Source organism: Miniopterus schreibersii (genome assembly GCF_964146895.1).
Source record: "Miniopterus schreibersii genome assembly, chromosome: 21".
In the NCBI taxonomy this organism is placed as follows: Eukaryota; Metazoa; Chordata; class Mammalia; order Chiroptera; family Miniopteridae; genus Miniopterus; species Miniopterus schreibersii.
Window position 1 is genome coordinate 6,585,235 of NC_138123.1, and position 24,332 is coordinate 6,609,566.

A 24,332-nucleotide genomic window follows, 5' to 3' on the forward strand; every position below is an offset into this window, starting at 1 on the left:
CCTTCTGTGAAATGGAAATCTGCCACAGCTCTGGGTGCGTCTCCCCCTCCCTCCCCAAGGGCAACTCCAAGGGGAAAGTCATAGAAGAAAAGAGAAGCTCTGTTTCTGCACCCGAGGGTGCTCAAGGGACACCCCGAGCCCATCCAGAGGACACAGCTAGATGCATCTGGCCTTCAAAAACATCCAAATGCCCTCCCCAGGAATGAGAATCCTAAGGGAGGCAGGACGTGGGAGCTGTAGAACGAAGGAAGGCTCTTGACCAACCCAGGGACTATACGCCATTATTTATTTTGTCTCTTTAAAAACAAAACAAAACCCCAAACTGCTATCCAGCCAGTATAACTAATGCCCTAAGAGCTGAGACGTATTCTCTATCCCAGCTGTACCCAGGGGTGGTTAAGTAATGAGATCTTTCCATTAATATTGATCATAAATAGGTTTGGGCTGTTCATAACAGAGATGGATTTGAATTCATTTTACTTTAGTCGCTTTGGGATACTGATTCTTTTAAATACTACTTCTTTATTCGTGCAAGCTGTCCTCTGAACCACCACTATGCTGTCCCTGTCCCTATGAGGGTGTGCAGGCTGACCCACGTCCCAATTTGACGAGTTAAGCGTTTGTAGAGTGAATTTACTCAGAGTCCACCTTTTCTTATGAAACGTGGGAAAGGACTGTATTTACCCATGGAAAGGGACCTGGGGCTGAGCAGGTCTGTCTCTAAATCGCCATTCACCCTTGGGAAGGCTCTTGACTTCTCCAAGACTCAGTTTCCCTATTAGTCAAACAAAAACTAAACCAGAATGAGGGCCTGGATTATATGATTTCTATGCATCCCTTCAACCCTGAACTTCAAAGATGCCATTTACAGTAACACTGTGCCGGTTTCTAACCGATTAGAGTGGGCTTTTGTGACACAGAGAAGGTTAGACACGACCTTATGTGGGGAAAATACTGGCTGAGAAGCAGTTCAAGCTCTGCCAGTTACTCATCTGCTGTGTGACCTTGACAAAGTAAGAGAACCTCTCTGAGCCTCAGTTTCCTACTGAGAAAAAGAGAACAGTAAGACTCATCTCGTGGGGAGGTTGTGCATATTAAATGAGATCGTGAGCATGAAAATTTAAACTGTAATGAACTATAAAAATGAGATAATCTATTATTGTATTACTATTACCACCACGCAAAAATTCATTAGCCTTCTAAGAATTACCTGACAAGGGATACAAATGAATTCAGCAGCCCTTACTATTTCCAGCATTAATTCTGATCAGGGAGTAAAAGCTATTTATAAATTGGGTTCGGGCAGGGTGGGGGGGTGGGGGGTGAAGTGCAGCTTCCTCACTGCTATGTGACACCCAGGGTAGAGACTTCTAGGTGTCCCTGCCCCCTCTAAACCACTTAGAATAAAGAATGTGTATTAGGACATTAGCAATGATCATTTTCTCCACCATCAGGGCAACAAAGGCAATCTCTTTACACAGATCTGTCAAAGACCAACAAAATTACCATTAGTATTAAAAATCAATATACCATCATACTTAGAAAAGCAATGCCTGTTCTTCCAAACTTTCTGAAAAATGTGATTAGAGCACACCATTATGACGGGAAGGCAGGGTCCTGGGCCCTCCTTTAGAAAACTGTGGTCTTATTTCAGTTTGCATAATTAAAGAATTGACATAATTTTTGTTATTGTTATTGTTGCTGTTGCTCTTTTTTAAATACCTTGAAAATAAAAGCAACGATAGCAAGTACTTTAAGGGAAAGACACCATCTTATCCATCCTTTAAAATTCCCGTAAGGAGGATCATAATAAATGCTTGACAAATTAAATTATTTTACAAGTTTCATAAAGAGATACACACTGAATCAGAATAATAGTTTATATAACATTATTATAAAAGCTCCACCCCAAAACAAAATCAATAATGGTGTTAAGAGAAACGGAAACTCATTTCTAATGAACTCAGTGGAATGTAAATTCTATGCCTCATGGAAATTTAGGGCTAGAATTCATCCTAGATGCACACCTATGCCTACTTCTGCCTTGCCAATCCTTGGAGATACATAATCAGCAATTTGGCATTCCAACTAATTAAACTCAATGCATTCTTTAAAGTCTAAAAGTATCTACAAAGAGTAAAAACTATATATATAGTTATATATAAAAACAACTTTATATATAAAGTTGTTTCAACCAACAGATTTAGGGATAATTGCTAGAAGTAAAAGAATATCTTGTCATGACCAATAAATTTAGGGGCGATTGTTAGAATACATGTCTACCTTGCCAGTCCATCATTGCTTGTCACGGTTATTTCTTTCCTTAAATCAATCACGTCTAACAGAGAACTGGTAAGTAGTAATTGATTTAATCCTCTGAGTAACAGGCATTGTCTGTATCGTGATATATAGTTTTCACCCAATGTATTTACCGCGCTTTTTATTGAGTAACATGGAAATGAGTGGGGAGTTGGCAGCCCAACAATAAACAGCCCTAATGTTATCTGAGTTTCTCTCTCGCATTGACAAAAATGGTGATAAATTGGAGGGTAATGGAGATAGAGAAGGGAGATGGTTACTTCTAACGCCGAGATGAATTTATTTACTCAGCCTTCACTGCACACCCGTGCTTTTCCGTCAGCCTGGAAACAAAAACAGCAGCCCAGGGTAGTGACCCCCGGGCTCACACAGCCTCGGACCCCGACCCCCGCAGCCAGGGCACCGCAAGGTTTCCATGGAAGGGGGGAGGGCGGTGGGTTTGAGCACTTTACCTTCTTGCACACAGACGGGGCCATCACTTGGGATCCAGCCCAGGGTTCCATTGAAATGCTTCATGCACAGTCTCTTCGTAGAGCCCTTCAGCTTGAATCCGTCCTGGCAATGAAATCGGGTGACAGAGCTTTCGAAGAAAACCCCTCCACTGGGCGTCCTGAAGCCATTCTTGGGGACGCCCGGGTCGGCACACGCCTGAAGGTCATCGAACCCTACACGGACAGAGAGAAGAAGTGGCTCTGAATATATTCCAATGCCGAGGGTCTTCTTAGGTAAGTGGCAGGTACTATATTCTTTCCAACACCTCACACCACCCAACTACACCAACCAGAAAGCCAACACTATACGCATCTAGCACATTTCACTCTTCTTTTTTGCTCTTCGCTTAGCGCGGTGCTCATTAGCTTTCAGTTCCACGGCCAAGCTGGCTTTCTGAAGAGGTTATAGGAGCAGGGAGGTGAGGCAAAGTAGCATCGAGAGGAACACAAGAGGGTACCTGCCCCAACAGGTGGACAAGGTGCTGAAGGCCGAGGGAGGAGACAGAATGTGAGCGTGGCCTTGAAGGGCGGGTGCGAGTTCTACAGACCAAACTAACTTCCATGAGCTCACGGGGGACTCGCTTGCCTCCCTCCCCGAGTGGCCTCACGACCCTGGACATCCTGCCAGTGATGCGGGTGCTGAAAGCCAAATGGCAGGATGTCCAGAGGTCATGGTTCAAGTACACTCTGTGCAGAGGCCATGAGGCGGGGGGGGGGGGGGGGGGGGGGGGGAGTGGAAAGGGAAGGAGGGAGGCAGGAGGAGTGGACAGCAGCCACACCTGACCCACTACACTTTAAGTTTGAACAGGCCTGATATTTTGCCAACTGGAGGATGCTTTTTTATTATTGTAGTTGACATACAATACTAAGTTTCAGGCATACAACATGGTGGTTCAACATCTTCCAATCCACATCCCCAGACAGCTCAGCCCCCCTCCTCCCTCTCCAACAACGTAGGGCCGGGGTTAGGTGTATGCCAGAGATTTGGCTGAAACGTGTCTCTGCCCCCCACACCCCCAACACACACTTTTCAACCAGACACAGCCTGCTAACAAGTGAGCCATGCTGACTGCTGAGTCCTGGGCACCGACCCTTCTGCTTGTCACACCTCCCCACCCTGGGCCACAAAACTGCTCTCTCTCAGAGAAGGACAGATAATCCAAGGGAGAGATGAAGATCCAGCCCAGAATCCATCAGAAAAATAGCTCCTACTCTAATAAATCAATGAACACATCATGATAATTAGGATGTGAGAACAGCAGAGTTTCCTCGTGAATGCAATTCACACTCTTCCTTTACATTTGCCTTTCCCTTTAAAAGAGCATCCCCTGTCCAGCCTCTCTGCCTTCACGTAACCATAGTTACCCCCTGACTCTGTGTCCAAGCCTGGGACTGTGCTGATGATCAGGATGCTGCTGGCAGTGGCATCTAGCCTTTGGCACCGAAGAGGGGAATGAGAACAGGCAGTGAAAGGAAAGCAATCAGAAGGAGGGGAGGCATATGAAGAAAATATTCTTCATTTTGGACAACTAATCCCATTGAGCAAGATAGCAATTTTCTAGGGCTTGCCAGAGCTTCAGATTCCACTTTTCAAATTGCCCCCTAGCGGGTCAGTTCCCAGCCTGGGCCATTTTTTCTGCAGAGCTGTTCTCTTCGTGTCTTTCTGTTATGTCGAGGAGCAGCCCCATCAGATAACGTATCCATAAGGAGGTGGGCTGGCTCAGGCGTCGGGGGGCAGTGGGAAAGCATGTGCATGCTGGGGCACTACATAACCTCACCCTAGGATCCTGCAGCCTTGAATGCCAACCGATCTCCCTGCCATCCTTCGAATTCTGCGTATGGTTTGGAACTAAGGAGCCACAGCTTGGAGAAGAGAAAGGAATTAGCAGAGTGATTTCCAATGTGCTGGTTTTGGGGGGAAGGAGAATGGAACGTTCCATTTAATAAGTCTTGGTAAATGGCATCCCCCAGCACTTCCTCCTGAATTCACTTTGGCGTGCAGCACTGATATGCAAGAGTCTTTGTGATGGTTCATTTTTATGAATTAACTTGACTGAATATTCTGGGTGTGCCTGTGAGGGTATTTCTGGATGAGATTAGTATTTGAGTTGGTTGGCTGAGTAAAGCAGATTGCCCTCCTTCATGTGGGTGGGCCTCACCTAATGTGTTGATGGCCTGAACAGAATAAAAGGCTGAGTCAGGGAGAATTCGCTCTCTCTGCCTGACTGGCTTCAAGCTTGGACATCAATCTTCCCCTGCTTTCAGACTCACACCCAGACTCAGACTGGAACTTACACCATCGGCTCTCCTGGGTCTCCAGCCTGCCAGCAGCAGATCTTGGACTTCTCAGTGTCCATACTGCGTTGGCCAATTCCTTATGAATGTGTGTGTGTGTGTGTGTGTGTGTGTGAGAGAGAGAGAGAGAGAGAGAGAGAGAGATTGAGAGAGAGAGAGGGAGGGAGAGGGAGGGAGACTCCAATTGGTTCTGTCTTCTCTGGAGAACCCAGATTAATACAGTTTTCCTAAAGGTAATCAGGCCCTTTAACAATAAGAGTGACATGAATGCCAAATGTTCCCATACTACAGAGGACACTATTTCTGTCTGGAGCCCTGGGTTCAAGTAAGCCTCCTGTTGGGTGAGGGCAGTGCCTGGGCCCTGGGGTCTGAAGAGCCCTTGGTAGAGTCCAGCCTCTAGTCCCCTCTGGTGTTCCCTTGGCTCGTGTCACTCTCTTGGGTCCTGGCATCTCCATCGCTGGCACTGACTTTCCTGCCCAGCGTTCGTGACCCCAGGAAAAAGTCTGGTTGTCAATGGAAGGCAAGCTCTCCTCTTCCTCTCTCCAGACCCAAAGCTGTGAGAGTAACAGGGAATGAGAGTGGCCGTCTTCACACAAAGAACCCATCAAGCCCTCACTCTCATCAGGAGGGCTTGACACTCCTGGATGGTTACTTTTGAATCTCCTGAACCCTACCAGTTTTCCTGTGAGCAACAGCAGTCTTTGGAAAGAATCAGAAAAATGAAAGAGGTGTGAAAAGCCATCTTTTGGCTTATTTTCACTAAAAGGTCAGATTCTGGAAAGGCAGAATGTATAGAAAGCGGCCAAATCAATTGAGAGCTGGAGCCGGGTTTCAATTTCTCTGTAAACTGCTCTTTGGGGAAAGAAACAGGATATAGACAGAAAAATGGATTTTTTTATGCATTTACTTAGTGAGAGGGTCCTGGGGCTTTTTAAAAAATAGAGATGGAGGAAGATTTAATAAAAATGTATAATCTATTTATACATTCACCCCATCAACAAACAGTGCCGGGCGCTGGGGGTAAAAGGAGCTGACAGGTGTCCACTCAACAAAGGGTATGAACCGGGGCCTCCCGAGGGGTGAGCTTAGATCTGGGACTTTCAGTAGTTTTTTTCTGCAAGATGTGACCTTACAGTAGGTCATGAAATCAACTTTAAGGGTCAGAGCCAGCACTTTTTAGAAGTGAAATAGAAAAGTCAGAGGGCCTCCTACATGGCGGGTGAGGATTGTTCTGTGTGTTTTTACTGGTTCGAATTGTGCACACACGCTGGTCTGCAGTGTAAAACATATTCCTGTGAGTGGTTCACAGTCAAAAAGGGTTGAGAAATGCTGCTTAACCTGGTCATTCTATTTGAAAACATCAATTTACTTCAACTGATGTAGCTGGTGCTTCGGGGTACGGGTTCTGGACTGAAGCCGATGCTCTGAATCCTGACTCTGCCATTTTCCAGCTGTGTGACCTTGGCTAAGTCGCTTAACCTCTCTGTGTCTTTGGTTACTTGATATATGAAATGAGTATTATGAGAAGAGTGCCTACTCCTAGGGCTATTGTGAAATGATAGTGAGATGGGAATACAGGTGAAGCATGACCGGCAGGTGGTAGGTACACAATAAATGTAAGTGCTTATGTTATTAATTTTCGAGCAGTTCTTTCCCTAAAGAATGAAAAATATAACTTCACAGACAGGCAATCTCCTAATTCCCTAGAGTCAGCTTAATTTCCAAAAATACTCAAGCTTAGCCCTAGCTGGTGTGGCTCAGTGGTCAGCGTGCCCGCCCATGCACAGAAGGGTCCTGGGTTTGATTCCTGGTCAAGGGCAGGTACCTGAGTTGCAGGCTGGATCCCCGGCCCCAGTCTGGGCCAGTGCCAACCAATCAATGTGTCTCTCTCGCATCGATGTTCCTTTCTCTCTCCCTTCCCTCCCTCCCTTCCACTCTCTAAAAATCAATGGAAAACATATCCTCGGGTGAGGGTTAATAACAATACTCAAGCTTATTTTTGTCCTAATTTGCCCTAGAATTAAGTGTCTTTGAAAATGACTGTTGAATTGAAGAATACAGGGTCCTTCTCTTGGCCAATGGTTAAGCCATCAGTCAGTCAGCCGTAACACAAACATCCAGAGACCTGAACCCTGATTTCTTCCAAGACCCGAGCACGGAGGGGGACTCTGAAGGCCAGCAAGCAGTTCTCAGAGCAGGGACAGCTCTGATCTTTGTCACACAGACAGCAGCCGGCTCCCGGTGGAAACCTCTCCACTGCCCCTCTCTTAGGGTGAGCAGCCAACCCCCCACAACCCCAGACCCAGGCACAAGGACGTGTAATTTCTGGGTACCAGTGAGTCAAACCAAAACCAAACAGAGGACACCAAGAATGTCAGGATTCATGGGGAAAGAGCTCAGAGCAAAAGAACCAGGCTAAGACAAATTTTTCAGCAGGCAGGACACAAAACATTCGGGAGAACACAAGGAAATCAAAGCTTTCTAAATTAATTTTGTCTGTGAACTTGAGGCTAGGTCATTCCATAATTCAGTGTATTATCAGTTGCATATTTAAGAGGTATCAGGGGGAAGAAAGAGAAGCTGATTACTGTTACCAGTTATTAGGCTAAACAGAATTTTTCACTATAAAAGCAGCGTCCCTTGGGAAATACAGCAAAGACCAGGCTCGTTACTATAGTAATATTTCTGCCATAGCAATAGCACGATATACTATTTATTACAGCAAATTTATACTAACAAGATACCACTTGAACCTAGTTTGGGAAGACAGAACAGTAAGTTGGGGGATACGGAATTTATCTATGTGGGCTGAGGGCTCAGTATTCTGAATTCTATTACCCAGAGCACACATTGAACGCGGCACTAGGATAATATTATACTTATTAGTTATCAACATAATGACAACTCTGACTGTTTGGATGGCAGTCAAGTTAGGTAACTGTTCCCTAGAAATAGGGAGCATGTTTTCATGTTTCAAGAAAGACCCAGTGATGAACAGAAAGGCTGCTATGTCTGAGCGAGGAAATACAGCAAAAATAAGTCTTAACAGCATAATTTGGACTTGATTAAAATGGATAAAGACCACAGATGTGGAAGTCACAACGTTCCCCACTTGAAGCCAAGACTGATGTCTCCTCCCTCTCGATTTAATTTGCTCTGATTCCCCAATTATTCCTAAATCCTTTCATTCAGTTTCAGCTCCAATAAAATTGATAACAATACTAACTCAGAATGCAATTTTTCACTCCAGTCTCAAGATACTGCTTCATAAAAGGATGCCCCCTGCTCGGCCAGTGTGGCTCAGTGATTGAGGGTTGACCTATGAACCAGGAGGTCAGGGTTCATTCCCAGTCAGGGCACATGCCCGGAGTTTTGGGCTTGATCCCCAGTAGGGGGCTTGCAGGAGGCAGCCGGTCAATGACTCTCATCATGGATGTTTCTCTCTCCCTCTCCCCCTCTCCCTTCCTCTCTCTGAAATCAATGAAAACATATTCTTTTGAACAAAAGGATGCCCTGCAACATAGCAAAATCATTCCAGATCGTGATATTGTAACACGGAAAAACAGAATAAACCTTTATCCGTTCCAAATAAAGCAAGCGCAGACAAGCACTCATCAGAGAAGTCTGAGCATTTCTTCCACCAATGGGAAGACGGTGGCTTGGAAATTTCCCAGTCGAGATAAACTTTAGGACTATCTGTTGACGGGACACTCGCAGAAGGCGAGGTGGAATCAAAAAACTGATTCATACGTTTAAAAATGTGGCTCTTTTACAAAGCAAGTCCCTACAGAGTATACTGAGGTTGCCCATCTAGCCAATAAGCCTGTGACCCTAACTTGGGGGTTTGAGCATCTTATCACTGAACAAGGCAGCTGATTTCTCAGATCCCTTCCGCTTTTAATTCCCAGAATTTCTAGACTCCTTTTGATAAAAACCGGTAACAATCTCCCAAAACAACACAAACACTTCAACGGAAGCAGCTGGAAGACAACCCAAGGGTGGTTTAGACAAACAAACAAAAAGTCCCAGGAAACATTCTCAAAATGCCTCTTTGCAAAATGACTGTTTGCTGTTTTTAAAAACAAAGATTTCCTTTCTTTTCTGGGGGCAGCAGCTTTAGGGCAAAACTGAAGCAAGTCTCCACGTGCGAGAACTTCTCACGAAGCGTTCTGCACGTGCGATCTCAGCTCAGCCGCAGGCGGGCCCCGTGAGACGCAGGGGACAGTCTGAGGACATTCGTCACCGTCGCTCTGTGAGCATCCGACTGCTAACACCGATCGCATCAGAAACACCACGCGCTCCCTCCCCACGGTGGCTCATTCACAAACTGGGGTCCAGACCGTGGGTGTCACACTCTCAAGTGCCACCCTGACTTCTCCAGGGTCTGGGGACAGCGAGGAAAGAGAAACTGGGAAGGAAACCAGTGGCCGACTTGGGACAGCATCGTGGAGGAAAACTGTCCTCTGTCACCACCGAGATCACCTTCCTTCCTAGGAACAGGTTGACCTCCGTGCACGCTTAGTCAAGGAAAAAAGAGTTTAGGGCTCTGTGTTTGTTTGTGTGTTGTTGTTTTTTAAAAAAACAAACCTGATTTTTTAGAAAGAGGGAGAGAGGGAGAGAGAAATGTCCATCGGCTGCCTCCTACGCGCCCCCTACTGGGGATCGAGCCACCAGCCGGGGACTTGAACCTGTGCCCTCTCGGTGCACTGGGCGACACTCAACCAACTGAGCCACATAGGCCTGGGCTGATGGCTCATTTTTATATTCTTAACATATGCCTGTATTTTCCAAATTCTCTGCAATGAACATGTCTCATCATAAACCAAATGTCCTTTTTTTAAATGCATGCTAATGGCAAAGGTGTTAAACGAGGGGGGGGGGATGTCAGAGGGCCCAGTCTCGAATATTATTAAGAACAGAGCAGCGAGGTTCTGCTAGAAGAGCGTGGTACAGGGTCCAGAGTGCCTGTGATGGGCATTAAATCCCACAGGGACGCCTACAAGTAGCACAACGTCACTCTAGTGGCCCCCTTAAACCATCTCCCTGCAGGAGGCGCGGGGTGAACTCCGAGGCCCAGACTCTGAACCGTCTGAGGGCTGTTGAAACCTAGGAGGCCGCATGGTTGACAGTCCTCTGTCCCAAGAGGGTCGCCAGCACAGTGAAAATAAACGGTGCCCACGCCGGGCAGGCACCACGAGACTAGGAGAGAAGCCAAACAGATGGGCGCTGAGGCTAAAACAGCTGTCTGGTGGGGACTGATAATGAACCGTTACATCCCATCTGAAGTCACTTAATTTCCCAAACACCGTATTACAAATATGCTGCCTGCGGACCTCGGCGAGGTCAATAAAAGCCGTTTGGGCGCAACTCCGCCGGTTCCCAAAACCAGCATCCTTTTGTCTGCTCTTAACCTCTGAACTACCTGCAAGATAAAGACAAAAGCTCCGGGCGATGGGAGACGTTCTCCCAGCAGCCCTGCTTCAAAGAACAAAATAATCACGGTCACTAAAGGGCGTTGAAAAGTTGGCTCTTTTTTATCTGCAGGTTCCTGCCCTAATTTGTGGTTTAAAATGTGCGTTACAGCCCTGGCAGGTGCTGATCCGTGGTCAGCGCACCAGCCTGGGCACCGAAGGGTCACAGGTTCGATTCCCAGTCAAGGGCATGCACCTGGGTTGCAGGTTCAGTCCCCCAGGCCCAGTCGGGGCATGTGCAGGAGGCAACCAATGGATGTGTCTCTCTCACGTCGATGTTTCTCTCTCTCCCCCTCCCTCCCTCCCTTCCTTCCACTCTCTCTAAAAATCAATGGAAAAAAAAACATATCCTCTGGTGAGAGTTAATAAAAAGCAGTGCTACAGTAGCGATGGAGGTAGAGGGAGTTTGTGAGCAGACAAATATAGGAACGAGTGCATTTAAGATGAATGCAAAGAAAAAATGCAAACAGGTACTTGTTTACTCGGAAATAGGCTCAGGTTCTTCTGTTATTGTTTCTTTTTTCTTGCAAAATATTATGAAATCCCAAACCTCTATAATAGAAGCCAATAAGTCAGGGGTGGGGAACATCAGGCCCATGGGATGGATATATACATATATATATATATAAATGATTTTGAGGAATATATATATATACACATATATTCCTCAAAATCATTTGGTCTGGCCCTGCCAAGGCCTCACCAAAGAGAAGCAGTTCCAGACATCATGTCAGGAGTGAGTTAATTAAGTGTTTGACCAAATATAACAGGTTAATTTTGAAGTTGATAATTTTGTATGGCCCTAGAATGATGCTATAAATATCCAAATGGACCTTGGCAGAATAAGGTTCCCCACCTTTGCAATAAATCTTTCTCGTGTCCAAATGCATCCTTCACTATCATTGCTGGCGAGAAAGGAAACCAGGAAAATCCACATTTAGGATTGAGGTAAACTGGGGCTTAAACTGTGTCTCTGTTCTTATCGCTGAAAGAACAGCACAGAACTTTCCGCTCCAGGAGTCGGCTGTTTGCTAATTTTCTCTAAGCTCAATTCATTTTCTAATTTCATTTCTCGGCTGTTATTCCAGGGAGAAGGGCAGGTAGTGTCTCTGTCTCCACCTGTCTGGTCGTGTTAATTAGCAGCCAACAGGGTGAGCAGGAAGCACGTGCCCCATTTGCATCGCTAATGGTCCAGTTCATGGAGGTTGGTGCTCAAAATATTTTATACCAGCCAATCTGGGGAAAACCATATGATTCTGGTTACACTGAAGGACCCTTGGCTCCTGCAGGCCGGGCCAGTCACACCTTGAGCTGCCATGCAAATGAGGTCGTCATCAAAGTTGGAGAGCAAGAAAATGAAGCAGCTGCTATTTAATGTTTTATGGAGCCTACAATTTGTCTCATTAGCTAGCAAATAGGATAGGCTGGGAGCTAAAGCAGTCCCAGCCTCAATATGCTCGAGAGAAAAAAGGGACCCGTATCGAATCACTCACTGTGGTAGGGGAGGGAGGGTTAGTATAAGTCTTAGCTGCTAGGCTGGTTCTGCCACCTCAGTGCCACGTGTCTTCAGCAAATTACAGAAGATTCCAGAGCCCTGGTCCCTTATCCTAAAAAGAGGGATTTGGAATTACCTGTGTACCTCTCAGAGATGTGGGGCACCCCAGGAAGCCAAGATCCCTAAACTATCTGCATACACTGAACAGCTATTCAAATGCAACTTGAGAGGGAACTGACTGGTGAACTGAGGTCCAAAGGAAGGGGATTTGACTGGAATCCCCAAGAGGCTGGGCTCCCTCATTCAGACTCAAGAAAAACCCTTCATTTTCCCCTCTCTCTTCATGTGCCCACTACATCCTAGGAATTTCCTGAGTAATGAGTGTCTTTACTATTCATGGTGGTTCCCAGATAGTTTATACTGAAGCGATGACTCAGGATGGGGCTCAGCTACTTCAGAAAAGACAGACCATGTGACTCCAAGTCAAGAATGTACAGGCCGAAAAAAGTGGCTTCAGATGGTAAGACCTGTCTACAAAGGCTGGAAGGGCACAAGGTGACCAAGAAGACACCAGAGGTGTGGCATGGGCTTGCAAGAAGGGTGGACCTAAAAGGACTGCAAAAAGCTTAGGGACCAAAAACTGATGGGGGAGGGAGGGAGAGTGAGTCTGTTCGTATATTTGTCCAGTATCCAGTAACCAGGCCCAAGGTCCAGTGCTTCTGGAGAGGAGGGAGGGAGAAAGTCTCTCCTTTTTACATTATTCTGATGGGGGTGCCAACATAATACAGTCTTGCATCCGTGGCTTACAGAATTCTCACTGGAAACAGCTCCTTCAGTCTTGGGGCTCTCTCTTTACCTCTTTACTCCCGGCCAGACGGAACCCTGGAGGAAGGGCGATGAGGAAAAAGCTACAACAGACACTACGCAGGACTGGGACTCTCTTCTCGCCCCTGAAAACAGCCTTCTTTCCTCTCAAATCACTGTTTCTCATGAGGCCACGAAGCCCATTTGCTCCAGACTTGCTTGGCTGTGGCTGCCCTGGGTTGGCCTCGACTTCCCCAGGAGCTCTGGCCGCTCCACCACCTGCATGAGAGGTTAATGAACCCCCAGGTCCTGCCCTTATCACCGGCGCTGAGTGAACTCTTGTCCCTCTGCTGGGTCATGTGCACGCACCCCAAACACACTGAAAATTCAGCAACAAACCAAATCGTGCGACACGGAGAGCTCTGGTCCATCCCCACCTTCATAAGGAAAGGAAATGCCACGCTGCAGTTAGAGACTAGTGAAAACAAAAAAGTAATTTTTTCTAATCTAAGTTCACAGACCCTGGGAATTCTCTTGAGAACCTTGACTTAGACTGTGAGTTTAATAAGAGTTCATTGTTCTATTTATCTTTGAACCTTGGCCTTGAATATAGAGCTTGGTTACCAGGAAGGACTTAACATATTGTGTGGTTTTTTTAAATTAATGAACTTAAGACACTGTGCCAAGTGCTACAAAACAGATGAGGCTCCTGCCCTCTAGAAGCTAAAATCTGTACCAGTAACTGTGATACAAGATAAAAGCTGGTAAATGCTACACTGTAAGTGACAGAAAGGGCAGGTGGCCTGTGTGAGTGTGCGTGTGCATGTGTGTGTGCATGTGTGTGCGTGTGTGTGAGCGTGGTGGGAGTGTAGAACTGCAATGAGAGCTGTGCATTTATTAAATTATTTTGAAATTGTAGGTTATGAATCCATCTCCTTGACTAGAGTAAGCTTTTCATGGACACAGACCATGTTTTATTTATATTTGTGCAGCAGGAATGGTATTTTGAAAATATTAAACTGATATATTTTTCATTTCCTTATAATCGTGCTCCCTGCAGACTTCATGCAATTACAGCAAAGCCGTTCCCCAGGGAGGAGGAACGGAGCACAGGGAAGGCCACAGAGAAGAAAGGAGGGGACACGGACCGAGGGGCTGCCACCTGCCAGCCGACAGGCAGAGGAAGCGGGCAGCCCTTCCACCTTCGGGTCTGGGGCTGGAGAAGACAGAAGAGAGGGGCAAAGGGCAGAACCAGGGACCTGCTGCTCTTCTCCTTGGGTCTGACCCCCACCAGCAGGGAGGGCAAAGGAAAGAAAGGAGGGAGGGGGAGGGAGGGGGGAGGGAGAGAGAGGGAAATGCAATGGTGATGTGTCAGGCAAGGGCCCAACACAGCACCCACAGGGGTCCCTTGGCTTCCATGTGGCATGAAGGGACCCAGTGGGGGCCGTGTAAGGTAGCCGCACATTGAGACCCAGGAGACACGCCATGAGGATGCTGTGGAAAGAAGAAAGGGGGGTTCATAGCTACCCCGCAGGATGAACCACCCAGGTTGGGGACAGGATGGAGACTGTGGGCAAGACTCAGAGTACACAGTCGGCAGGGCTGAGGGACTTCAAGCCCAAGAGTTTCACCAGTGGTGGGCCCCTGTCCTCCAGCAAGATGCCCAGTGACCAGAGGGCAAGGCGGAAGATCTCAAAGCCAGCGTGGCCCTCCAGGTTGCCATGAGGACATCGAGGCTTCCCCACACCCAAAAGCCACATCAGCAGTCAGGAGGGCAGGGAGTGAACCTGGGCTCAGTGAACGAGTCATGAGGATGGGCACGCAAGGGTAGGACCACCTAGCATTTGCTACTCTCACCAATGGAGCTTTTGTTTGTAAACACACACTCACCCTCCCCACCCCACCCAAAATCAGTGCCTTGCGCTCGTGTGGGGTTCTTGTCTTGTGTGTCTCTGTGACACCAGCTCCCACAGAGCAGCTGAGATGGGCTTAGCAATCCTCTGCCTCCATTTACCAAGGAGGGAGGGACAAGGGCATTAGAAAATTTGAGCGACTTGCCGGCATCAAAGTTATCTCTCGCATGTGGCTGGCATCAGTGTCCCTTCTCTCCTGCCTCCCCCAGAAAGTAAGAAAAGCCCTCCTGTGTGCTGAGGGCTTAAAATAAAAATAAACAAATTAGTTTAAAAAAAAAAGAATTCCCAAATAATACCATCATTTGATGAAGTTAGTCATAAGAAAAACTTGGAAAGGACATGCTTCTAACAGAAATATATTGAGAGTGACAAGGGAGAATAAATGTAAAACTGGTGGTAATTTTACAGAATTCTAAGGAAAGACAATTCGTAAGTTGGACCATGTACAGTTTCTTCTAAACTACCTTTAACTCATCCTATGACTTCAACCAATTCATCACAGAGAACAAAAGAAAATGACTTTCTTTTGTATGGTTAAAACCAGACTGGATGACTCGGCCGTGCTTGGGGACAGGAATTTGAGGAGCTCTGGAGAGCAGCTCTCAGATCCCGCTTGCTCTATGATTCCTCTAACTCGGTGAAGGGCACAGGGCCACTGCTGGCCCCTAGGGAGCCTCTGTACATTTGGAGAAAGGCAGACGGGGCTGCAGGCCAGAGCCCAGCCATGAGCACAATCTTCTCCTTGCCTAGAACCCTTGGGCCAGGGGCCACCTGCATGACCCTATCACGGGGAGTTGTCACCAGCCTCCAAGATTCAATAAGAAATTGCATTTACACACCAAGTCTCCTTGGTCAGACCCTCTAATCATTTAGAAAGCATCTGTTTGCTGAAACTATATCTTCTGAGGGAGTAATTTCTACTTGGCTCCAGTCTACAGGGAAGCACTAAGCAGAGAGCAGAGCTCTCAACAGCCCACTCTAATATCTATCCACAAAGACCATCTTTCCCTCCATACACAAGGTTGGATGGAGATGGAACGCTAGCGGGGTAATGTCATCTGTCAGCAGTAAAATAATCAGTGTTCCGTAAAAAAAAAAATTTAAGAAAATTGGCGTATTTTTTTTTAGCTGTGCTACTAGACATGATAATCACAGTGTCAAAATGCCCAAGTATGACTATTATTAAAATATCTTTGACTCCGCATCTTGTCCCAAGGGCTCTTGGGTGTGGTGTCTCAGTCCTTCCTACTGGGCCCTTACGTCACAAGGACACCAGGGCTCTGAGATGTTAAGTGACTTGCTTATGTTCTCAGGGTGGGTGGCAGCTCCAGAACTAAGACCAACTCCGGCCCCCTTCCTGCTCTGGCCACCCAACAATACTCAGCACAAGGTTGTCTGAATTGGCCTGAGTACAGAATCCACCTACTCTGTTCTTAAAAAGCTCCTGATTCCTCTCTTGAGACATATTAGGGACTCCTCTCTGGTCAAAATGCACCTCTTTGCTTTTTTCCCAGCTGACTGCCCACACCATTCAAAGATTCAGTGCACCTGTCCAGGGAAGGGAGACCAATGATATAGCCGCCTTTGCTATTCAGCAGCCTTTTCCCAAGTGCCTCATTATTTCCCCACATCGTGACTTCAGGAGCATCTGCAAGCCTTGCTTGGTATAAGCCTGATTCTGTCATTGCTGTCAGGACCACATGTCAACAGCTCGGCCTCAAGGGCAGTCCCTGCTTTCTTGGCTGGTAGACCAGCTGGCTCCTCAGAATCGGTCAGGGACTATCAGTCAGGGTCAAATTTGGTTCCCTGATGGATCCTCTTGGCTATAGAGGTATCTTTCCCTAACATCATTCCACAAATTTTCATTTCGGCCTGGAGTTGGATGACCTTTAGCACCATGCACCTTCCACCAGGCTTCTAAATCCACCTGTCACTGGATTGTGCCAAGAAAGCGAAAATCAGCCCCATGTTCAGTCCTGACTATTGACCTTCAGTTGAGTGAAGCTGATGATCCTGTCCTGGTGCTCGGTGTGCCTCCTCTGCTAACATCTACTCATGTCCAGCCCTCTGTACTCTCTGGGGGCAGTTTTCATTTCAATTCAGCAGCCTTATCAGTGGGTATGAAGAGGGGAGAGAAAAGAGGGACTTTAAGTCCAGTTTTCTATGTCTAATCAGGGAGAAGGCTAAGACACATGCAGATAAAATTTGGGGATTATGAATGGCCTTCATTTCCACAACTTATCCAATTCTTGATCAATAAAGGAGCAAAAATGACTGTGAGTTGCCTGTTCTGACTTAATAATTACAATCTCTTTCCAAAAAACTTGAAAACACCTTTGCCTGGAATTGTCTTGCCTTTCCCCATGTGTTCACACCCTTATGTCCTGTTCCCCAAGATTATAACTTTCCCTCTTCTTCTCTTACTCACCATTTCATTTACATATTCCATTTTTTCACTTTCTGTTTCATAGTCATTTATGTTCTGTGCTCATCTCCGACTCTAAGCTCTTAGAGGGGCACACTCCTGATTTATTAAAGTGTTTACTGCTGGCCTTTCACATTGGTAGAGTTCAGTCAAAGTTGATTTAGTAAATGGATCAATGGATGATGGGTGGATGGATGGATGGATGATGGATGGATAGAAGGATGATGGGTGGATGGATGGACAGATGGACAAAGTATCGATGGATGGACAGGTGGCTGGATGGCAGGATAGAAAGATGGATGAGAGATGGATGGATGGATGGATGGATGGATGGATGGATGGATGGATGGATGGATGGATGGATGGACAAATGCATGAATGGATGGACAGGTGGCTGGACGGCAGGACAGATGCATGGAAGGATGGATGGATGGATGGATGGATGGATGGATGGATGGATGGATGGATGATTGGATGGTAGGATAGACAGATGGGTAAATGACAGATGAATGGAAAAATGGAGGAGAGAAGGGAGACTCTTCCTTACACACGCTACTACAACTTACTCTCTTTTTTATTTCTTTGGAAAGATTTCTTCACCCTCATTATCACACTCATTTGATTTCTAAGCACATTCTCAGTTGAAGAGTTTTGTATTTTCTCTGCTGCCACCACTCAATTAAAGGCACACTGGCAGGCTGCAGCAAGGGACATCCATCAAAGGCCCCAAAAATGAAGGGCTAAACCACAACCCATGTCACTGTTCTCACTTCATATTTAAAAAAAAAAAATAAAAGTATTCTGTTTGGAAAATTCCCCAGGTCTTCTTTCTCTCACCTGCTTAATATGCTTTCCAAGTTCTCCTGAAATATCTTTATTCTTTCCTAGACTCTCACTGCCTATTTTCATTAAATCTAAAATCTTAAACAAGGCGATTCAGAAACAACAAAGAACAAAATGAAGTCCACTGTAAGAAAAATGAAATAGGTTAGTTGACAGCAGAAGGAAGACCTGCCAATAACAACGCCATTTGTCTTAGTTACTGCTTTTAACTTTCTCTCTCTCTTGGCATTAATAGAAATAAAACTGCTCGTCTCCAGCCTCCTGTAGCTCATGTACAGTTAGCACCCCAGGCAACCAGAGTCGTCGAGTTCAAGTACGGTGGAGACAAATTCAAGTAAACAGAGTGTAGACGCAACTGACTGTGGCATTTAGTCTCATGGTACTAGTCACCATAGCTGGTGGGTTTTAAGTTAAAAGAGGAGAGTCCTAGGGGGGAACGGCCCCATGTAGACATCTAGGGCCTCCCTGTCACAGAAGTATTCACCTGCCAGAAACAAAAGATGGAAGGATGGCAGAGAGAGGGGAATGGAATGAGTCCTGCTGAATGGTGATTTGGGATCTTTGTTTCCATAAGAATGCCTGCGCCCACATACAGTTTCGCTGCAGCCTGCCCCCCATTTTTATAACTGCTGGAGGTAAGACTGACCGATTCACGGCCAGAGAGGGCATTTCTCTATGACAGGCCCACCCAGGCCCTTTAATGGGTCTGCTCAAGGTCACCTATTAAACACCTATGCTTCTGCTTCCCAGCAGGTTCGTACTATTTTCTCTGATGACATTGGCCATTACAACTGCTCAGAGAGGCGGCTACTGCCCGTTATCGAGGGAGTAATAATAACAACAACTTAGATTTGATTCGGTCACAAGCTCTTTTCAATCTGCAGCATCACAGAGAGACCTGATCCTTAGCCCGAAACCAAAGTCTTGGGCCACTGAGGTCCCAAAGGCCAGCTTTTCCCTTTCTCGATTCCTATTCCAACTGGCCGTGAAACCTTGTGTGCCAACAGAGTCTGTCACTTCCAGCAAGACACAGCTGAACCTGTGTCCCCACGTGGTTGGGTTGAACACAACTAAAAGGGCCCCCCCAAAAGCAAATGCAAGCATGGCCTGGAAATGGCAGTCACCCCACACTGTCGACTTAAAAGCCTTTGGTTTCTCTCCAAGGCCTTTGATACTATCTGCTTGAGGCAGAAACAAGGACCTTGGGGCCTGAGACTTTTCAGCAGTCACTGGCCTGCCTGACACACTGTGCAAGGCCTCCACTCACATGGCTTTGTGTGACTTTTTATTGTTTAAAAGGTTTTTATTGATTTTAGAGAGAGAGGAAGGGAAAGGGAGAGAGAGAGAGAGAAACACTGATGTGAGAAACACCTATTGGCCACCTCCTGCAAGCCCCCTACTGGGGACCAAGCCCATAACCCGGGCATGTGCCCTGACCGGGTATCGAACCGGCAACATTTTGGTGCATGGGACGACACTCAACCAACTGAGCCGCACCAGCCAGGGCTGTGTGGCCTTTTAGCCAGTCAGAGAGACTCCAACAAAGCCATCTGCTTCCATAAGCAGGAACCCGAGGAGCCCTGGGAGCCCCAGGAGCCCCCGCCTGGCCTGGTAATGCCGAAGCAGAGGTGCCAGGGAGAACGTGTGCTCACCACATCTTCAGCAAGAAATCACCCCACAAAACCACCAGAGAACAGCAACAGCATGTCCACATGGTATTGAAAATGACAACTGCTGAGGCATAAGGCAGGGACAGTCCTTCATATATCCTAAGGGGGCATTTTGCAATTCTAGGCTCCCATCCCCGTCACCTGGCTGACCCCCCATCTACATTCTGTTCAGGAAATCCCACTGTGGCAGGTCTAGAGGGAGTCCATAGACCCTGGCGGGAGGGCTGAGTCCTGGGGACAGAGGCACTGGTTACAAGTGTCCCTTCTCTCCAGCTGTGAGTCCTAGTCTACTTAGTCAAACGCCAATTACTAAGTAAAGCAGCAGTCAGAGTGGTATGCCAGGGACGCAATATGCGGCCATAAAAATACATGAGATTTGGTTCATAAAATATTTGGAGGATGCTATTAGGAAGCATAGCTAGGCCACCTCAAAGCAACTTGTTTTCTACGTGACCAGATACCCACCTATCTGCAGAAAATATCATAGTGTATATACAAATGACATATCTATATTCAGACACAGTACCTGCATTCCAACAAGCATCAAAGGGATTAAATTACTTGCTCTCTTGCAAAAATTGGATATTTACTGCTGCTGGCATCTCTAACAATTTTCAGGGGCTCCCATTACCTAACGCCCACCTTCCTAGTTCACTGCACAGAGATATAAAGTTTCTTAGGATCTGCTCGTTTCAACTAGAGGTCCTTAGTTATTTTTAAGGCTGTAATTTGGATCCGAGATTTTAAAATACACATCCTGGGCACTGAAACACGGCCTGGCCACACTGGATGAGTTATTCTGCAATTCTTTTTTTAAAGATTTTTTTAATTGATTTTCTAGAGAGAAAGGAAGGGGGGGTGCAGAGAGAGAAACACTGATGTGAAAGTGAAACACTGATCGGCTGCCTCCTGCACGGCCCCTACTGGGGATTAAGCCGCAACCTGGGCATGTGCCCTGACCGGGAATCAAACCGGTGACCTCCTGGTACATGGGTCAATGCTCAACCCCTGAGCCACACCGGCCGGGCAACAGCATAGTTTTTTTAAAGGAAGTTTTCACAATTCATTTTCCTCGTTTTATTGGCATCTTCCCTCTCGACCGGTTCCGTTGGTGCTGAAATATCAGTAGAAAGCATGGATGGCGTGGCCTAGCGGCTTCCCACAGACTGCGCTGAGTGGATGAAGCCTTAAATGTCTAGACTTAGCTTGAGGTGTCAGGGACAGAGACAGGATCCACGCACTGAACCCTGAAATCCGGGGTGGGAGGAAACGGAAGCTCTTGCCACAACTGCACCTTCACGGCAGACGCTCTGCCAAAACCTTAGCACCAAGAGAGCGAGCCATCTGCTCCGAAGACGGCAATCAGGGCGCTGCGCCCCCAAAGCCCGGTGCCACGTGCGTGCGCCCGTGAGCTGCGCACCAAGCTGCCAGGCCCCGCTTCCTCGCTCCCTCGCGGTGTCAGCTGTGTGGCTACCTGCTACATGATCGGCCTACAAAGTCATCACTGGGGCTGGCTTCTGTGCTCAGGAGGCTGGGCTGTCGTTCTGAGCCCAAACAGAGGCAAAAACAAAGGAGGCTCCAAGTGAGAAAATGAAGCCAGCACACGCCAGCCCCCTTAGGGGAGATCCCAGGAGCCCTGAAAGCCCGCCCGGCTGAGGCCTCCCAGCCCTCCGAGCAGGGCCTCTTTCTCAAACAGGACGAGATCGGTTCCACCCAAGGTCCCTGGGCTCCCAGGGACTGCTTGGACTGTTTTTCATGTCTTAAAAAGAAAAAGGCGAATGGAAATAGTACATTTATCCAGGACAGATCTGCACAGGCCCGTGTAAAAACGCAGGTTTTGGTGTTCGTTTGGAAATACAGTGCAGTGAAAAGACAGCTCATGGTGAACGCACGGATATGTACACGAACACACATCTCTGATCAAAAACGGGAGAAATGAGCCCTGGCCGGTGTGCTCAGTGATTAGAGCGTCAGCCTGAGCACCGGAGGGTCTCAGGTTGCAGGTTCGATCCTCGGCAGCTAATGATGCCATTCACCAAGCTGGGGAACTCGGGGGGAGAAGCACTTTTAGGGAGACTACAGTTCCGTTTTAAACAAGCTGAGTGTGAGGCACGTGGGCGAAACTCAGTAGAAATGTCCAGTAGGCCGCTGCGCATCTTCATCAGGCCCAGGAGAAAATGTGAGCGGGACAAATACACCCAGTTCCAGGTGGTGAGGAGAGTCACGGGGTACACGAGCTGCTCGGGCAGGCTGGGGACTGAGACGCGAAGAAGACCAAGACGGCGATGTCCTAGCAGTCCCGGGGGGGGAGAGTTGCGAGAAAGAACAGACGAGGCTTCATCGTGCGCATGGACGTGGTGGTGACATTCACCAGGGTACTTTCAGGGGAGCAGTGGGGGTGGAGACCATATTGCGGTGGGTTGAACAGTGAGTTGGAGGCGAGGAAAGAGACTAAAACTGGACTATTATCTCTAGGAGCTCATCTTAGGAGGGAGGGAACATCAGGGGAGGGCCAGGATCAAGGAGGGGTTTTGATTGGAGATGCTGGGCCTGTGCTCTGAGAGGGAGCCAGGAGGGGGAGTGGAGGGTGGAACAGAGGGACCCATACTCCCCACCGCTCCAGCTCCCACCGCATCCGCTGTGCCTCCTGGGATCTACGGCATTTCCCACTAGCTGGTTTGTCTTCGAGCTGCGGCCACCTTCCCTTGGGAACATCAAGTCCTCCCAGATCCCATGTGGGACTGAGGGAGTCCCCACACCTAGCTTGCTACCCATCAGACCCTCATGGCAGCTGCTGAATAGACAGATGTCTACTTTCCACCCGCATCTGTCTTCTCAGGGCCTCTGGTGCACGTGAGGTGAAGCAATCTGTAGAAATTCCCTGGCGGTTTCTGACGCACTGGGTCACCTTAGGGGTGAGTTGCATCCCTAAGGTCCACAGGAAGCAGAAGCCGGTCCCACCCATCACTCGGAACTGGTGGGTGCCCAGGCCTGCCCACCCCTTTTGCCCTCACACAGTTCTGAAAGAAGCAGATGTTAATTTGCTAAGCCGACGGGAACGGGGCTCTCACCCACCAGGTCTCCTCGGACTGAGCAATGACACAGAAATCCTTTATCTCCCTACAGGTGTCTTCCTGTCCCCAACTGGGCTGGGAAGAGCTGCAGGTAACAGAGCCTGCAGTCGTCTTGCTGGGATGATAGTCTCTGAAGATGACCGCATAGAGTCCAGCCTGGAAGAACATTCTGGCTTGTAGCAGGGGTTTTGGTGCCAGGCCTGGTGCCCTGAGAACACAATGAACAATGCCAGGAAGTCCAACACCCCGTCTGCCTGAGAACAGGGGAGCCACGCGCGTGGCTCATCACTCTTTTTCCCGAGACAGCCGAGCTCTCGTGTAACTGACCTGCCCCCTGGAACTGACAAGGACCCCAGCCCCAGAAGCTTGGAAGAGCCATGGCTTGTCAGCCCTTCCCAAGGGGTGGCGGGAAGAAATGGGTGTCTCGGCAGAACAAAAGGACGGCCTGACCCCAGGGGACCTCCACTCGGGATGCGGAGTTGGGAGAGAGCACAGCGCTGTCGCTGAAAACCCCAGTCACCTTTGTGTTAGAGAAGAGACAGGAAGAGCATCCTGTGCAGAGAAGGCTTGGAGAGCAGACACGCCACCTTCAAAGGCAAGAAGGGGCTGTCAACGCTGAGTCCTTTAAATTCTTGCTCATGCACAGGGGGCCTTTGTCTGAAGGCCACGCCACTCAGCCTGTTCTGACCTCCAGGGAGCTGGGTCTAAGAGGTTCCAGTGAAAAGATCTGGGGCAAATAGCACGAAACGTGGGCCCTCTCAGTCCTGCAACCCAATAAGGGGCTTAGGGAGAGAGAGAGAGAACCTGTGCAGACAGGCCTGCGGTGGGAGACAGTAGGTCCAAAGCTGCAAACTCCCTGTAGAATATTCCTTAAATCTCCATTGTTTCAGAAATATAATCAAAGCCCAGCCAAAACTGACTTCTGGAAAAAGACACACTTGACCTCATACATTTAACCTCCTGTGTGTTAATCCGGTTTGCACGCCAGTGGGATCTGTTCTAAGGGAGGGAATAAAAGCAAGTTTGATTGAGAAAATATATGTTTGACCGCGAAGTCCTCATCTTGAAGCAGCTCCAGGAATGATCTGGGGTTCTTTAGGGAAGTGTTGTTGTAAATTTATAAAATCCAAAGATGTGTACGAAACTGTGGCAGTGCTGGGGCTGCCTGGCACCCGTGTCTCCAGGGCTTTCATCACTCTACCTGCCCCCCGCCCACGATATCCCGGGAACCCGAAACGCAGAGCCAGCTGCCTGTCTGGGTCCTCGGCAGGCCACAGGCGCTGCTGCAATTAGCAAGCTGGATCATGATTCAGCATCGGGCTCGGGCAGCCTCCACTGGAGCAGAGCGGACGGCTTAAAAATAGCCGAGCTGCGGCTGGATCACCAGCCCAGGCTCCCCGAGAGGCAGGGCAGCTGCCGCCGGCAGAGCCCAAAGGGGGTCCCGCCGCCCACACCCCCGGGGCCGCCTTCCAGCTGCGACAGCTTCGTGGGAAACTGAAGGGGCGGTTCCATTCAGCTCCTCACGCAGGACA

General features: G+C 48.0%; 1 protein-coding gene across 2 annotated transcripts in view; it reads right to left on the reverse strand.

The window, feature by feature from the left end:
- Nucleotides 1-24,332, reverse strand: part of SUSD4 (sushi domain containing 4) — a 66,172-nt gene that overhangs the window by 25,203 nt on the left and 16,637 nt on the right. For both annotated transcript variants that reach the window (XM_081123832.1, XM_081123831.1), the window contains one exon: nucleotides 2,772-2,984. In XM_081123832.1, the coding sequence (XP_080979958.1) occupies nucleotides 2,772-2,984 (213 nt within the window). The remainder of the gene's footprint in view (nucleotides 1-2,771; nucleotides 2,985-24,332) is intronic.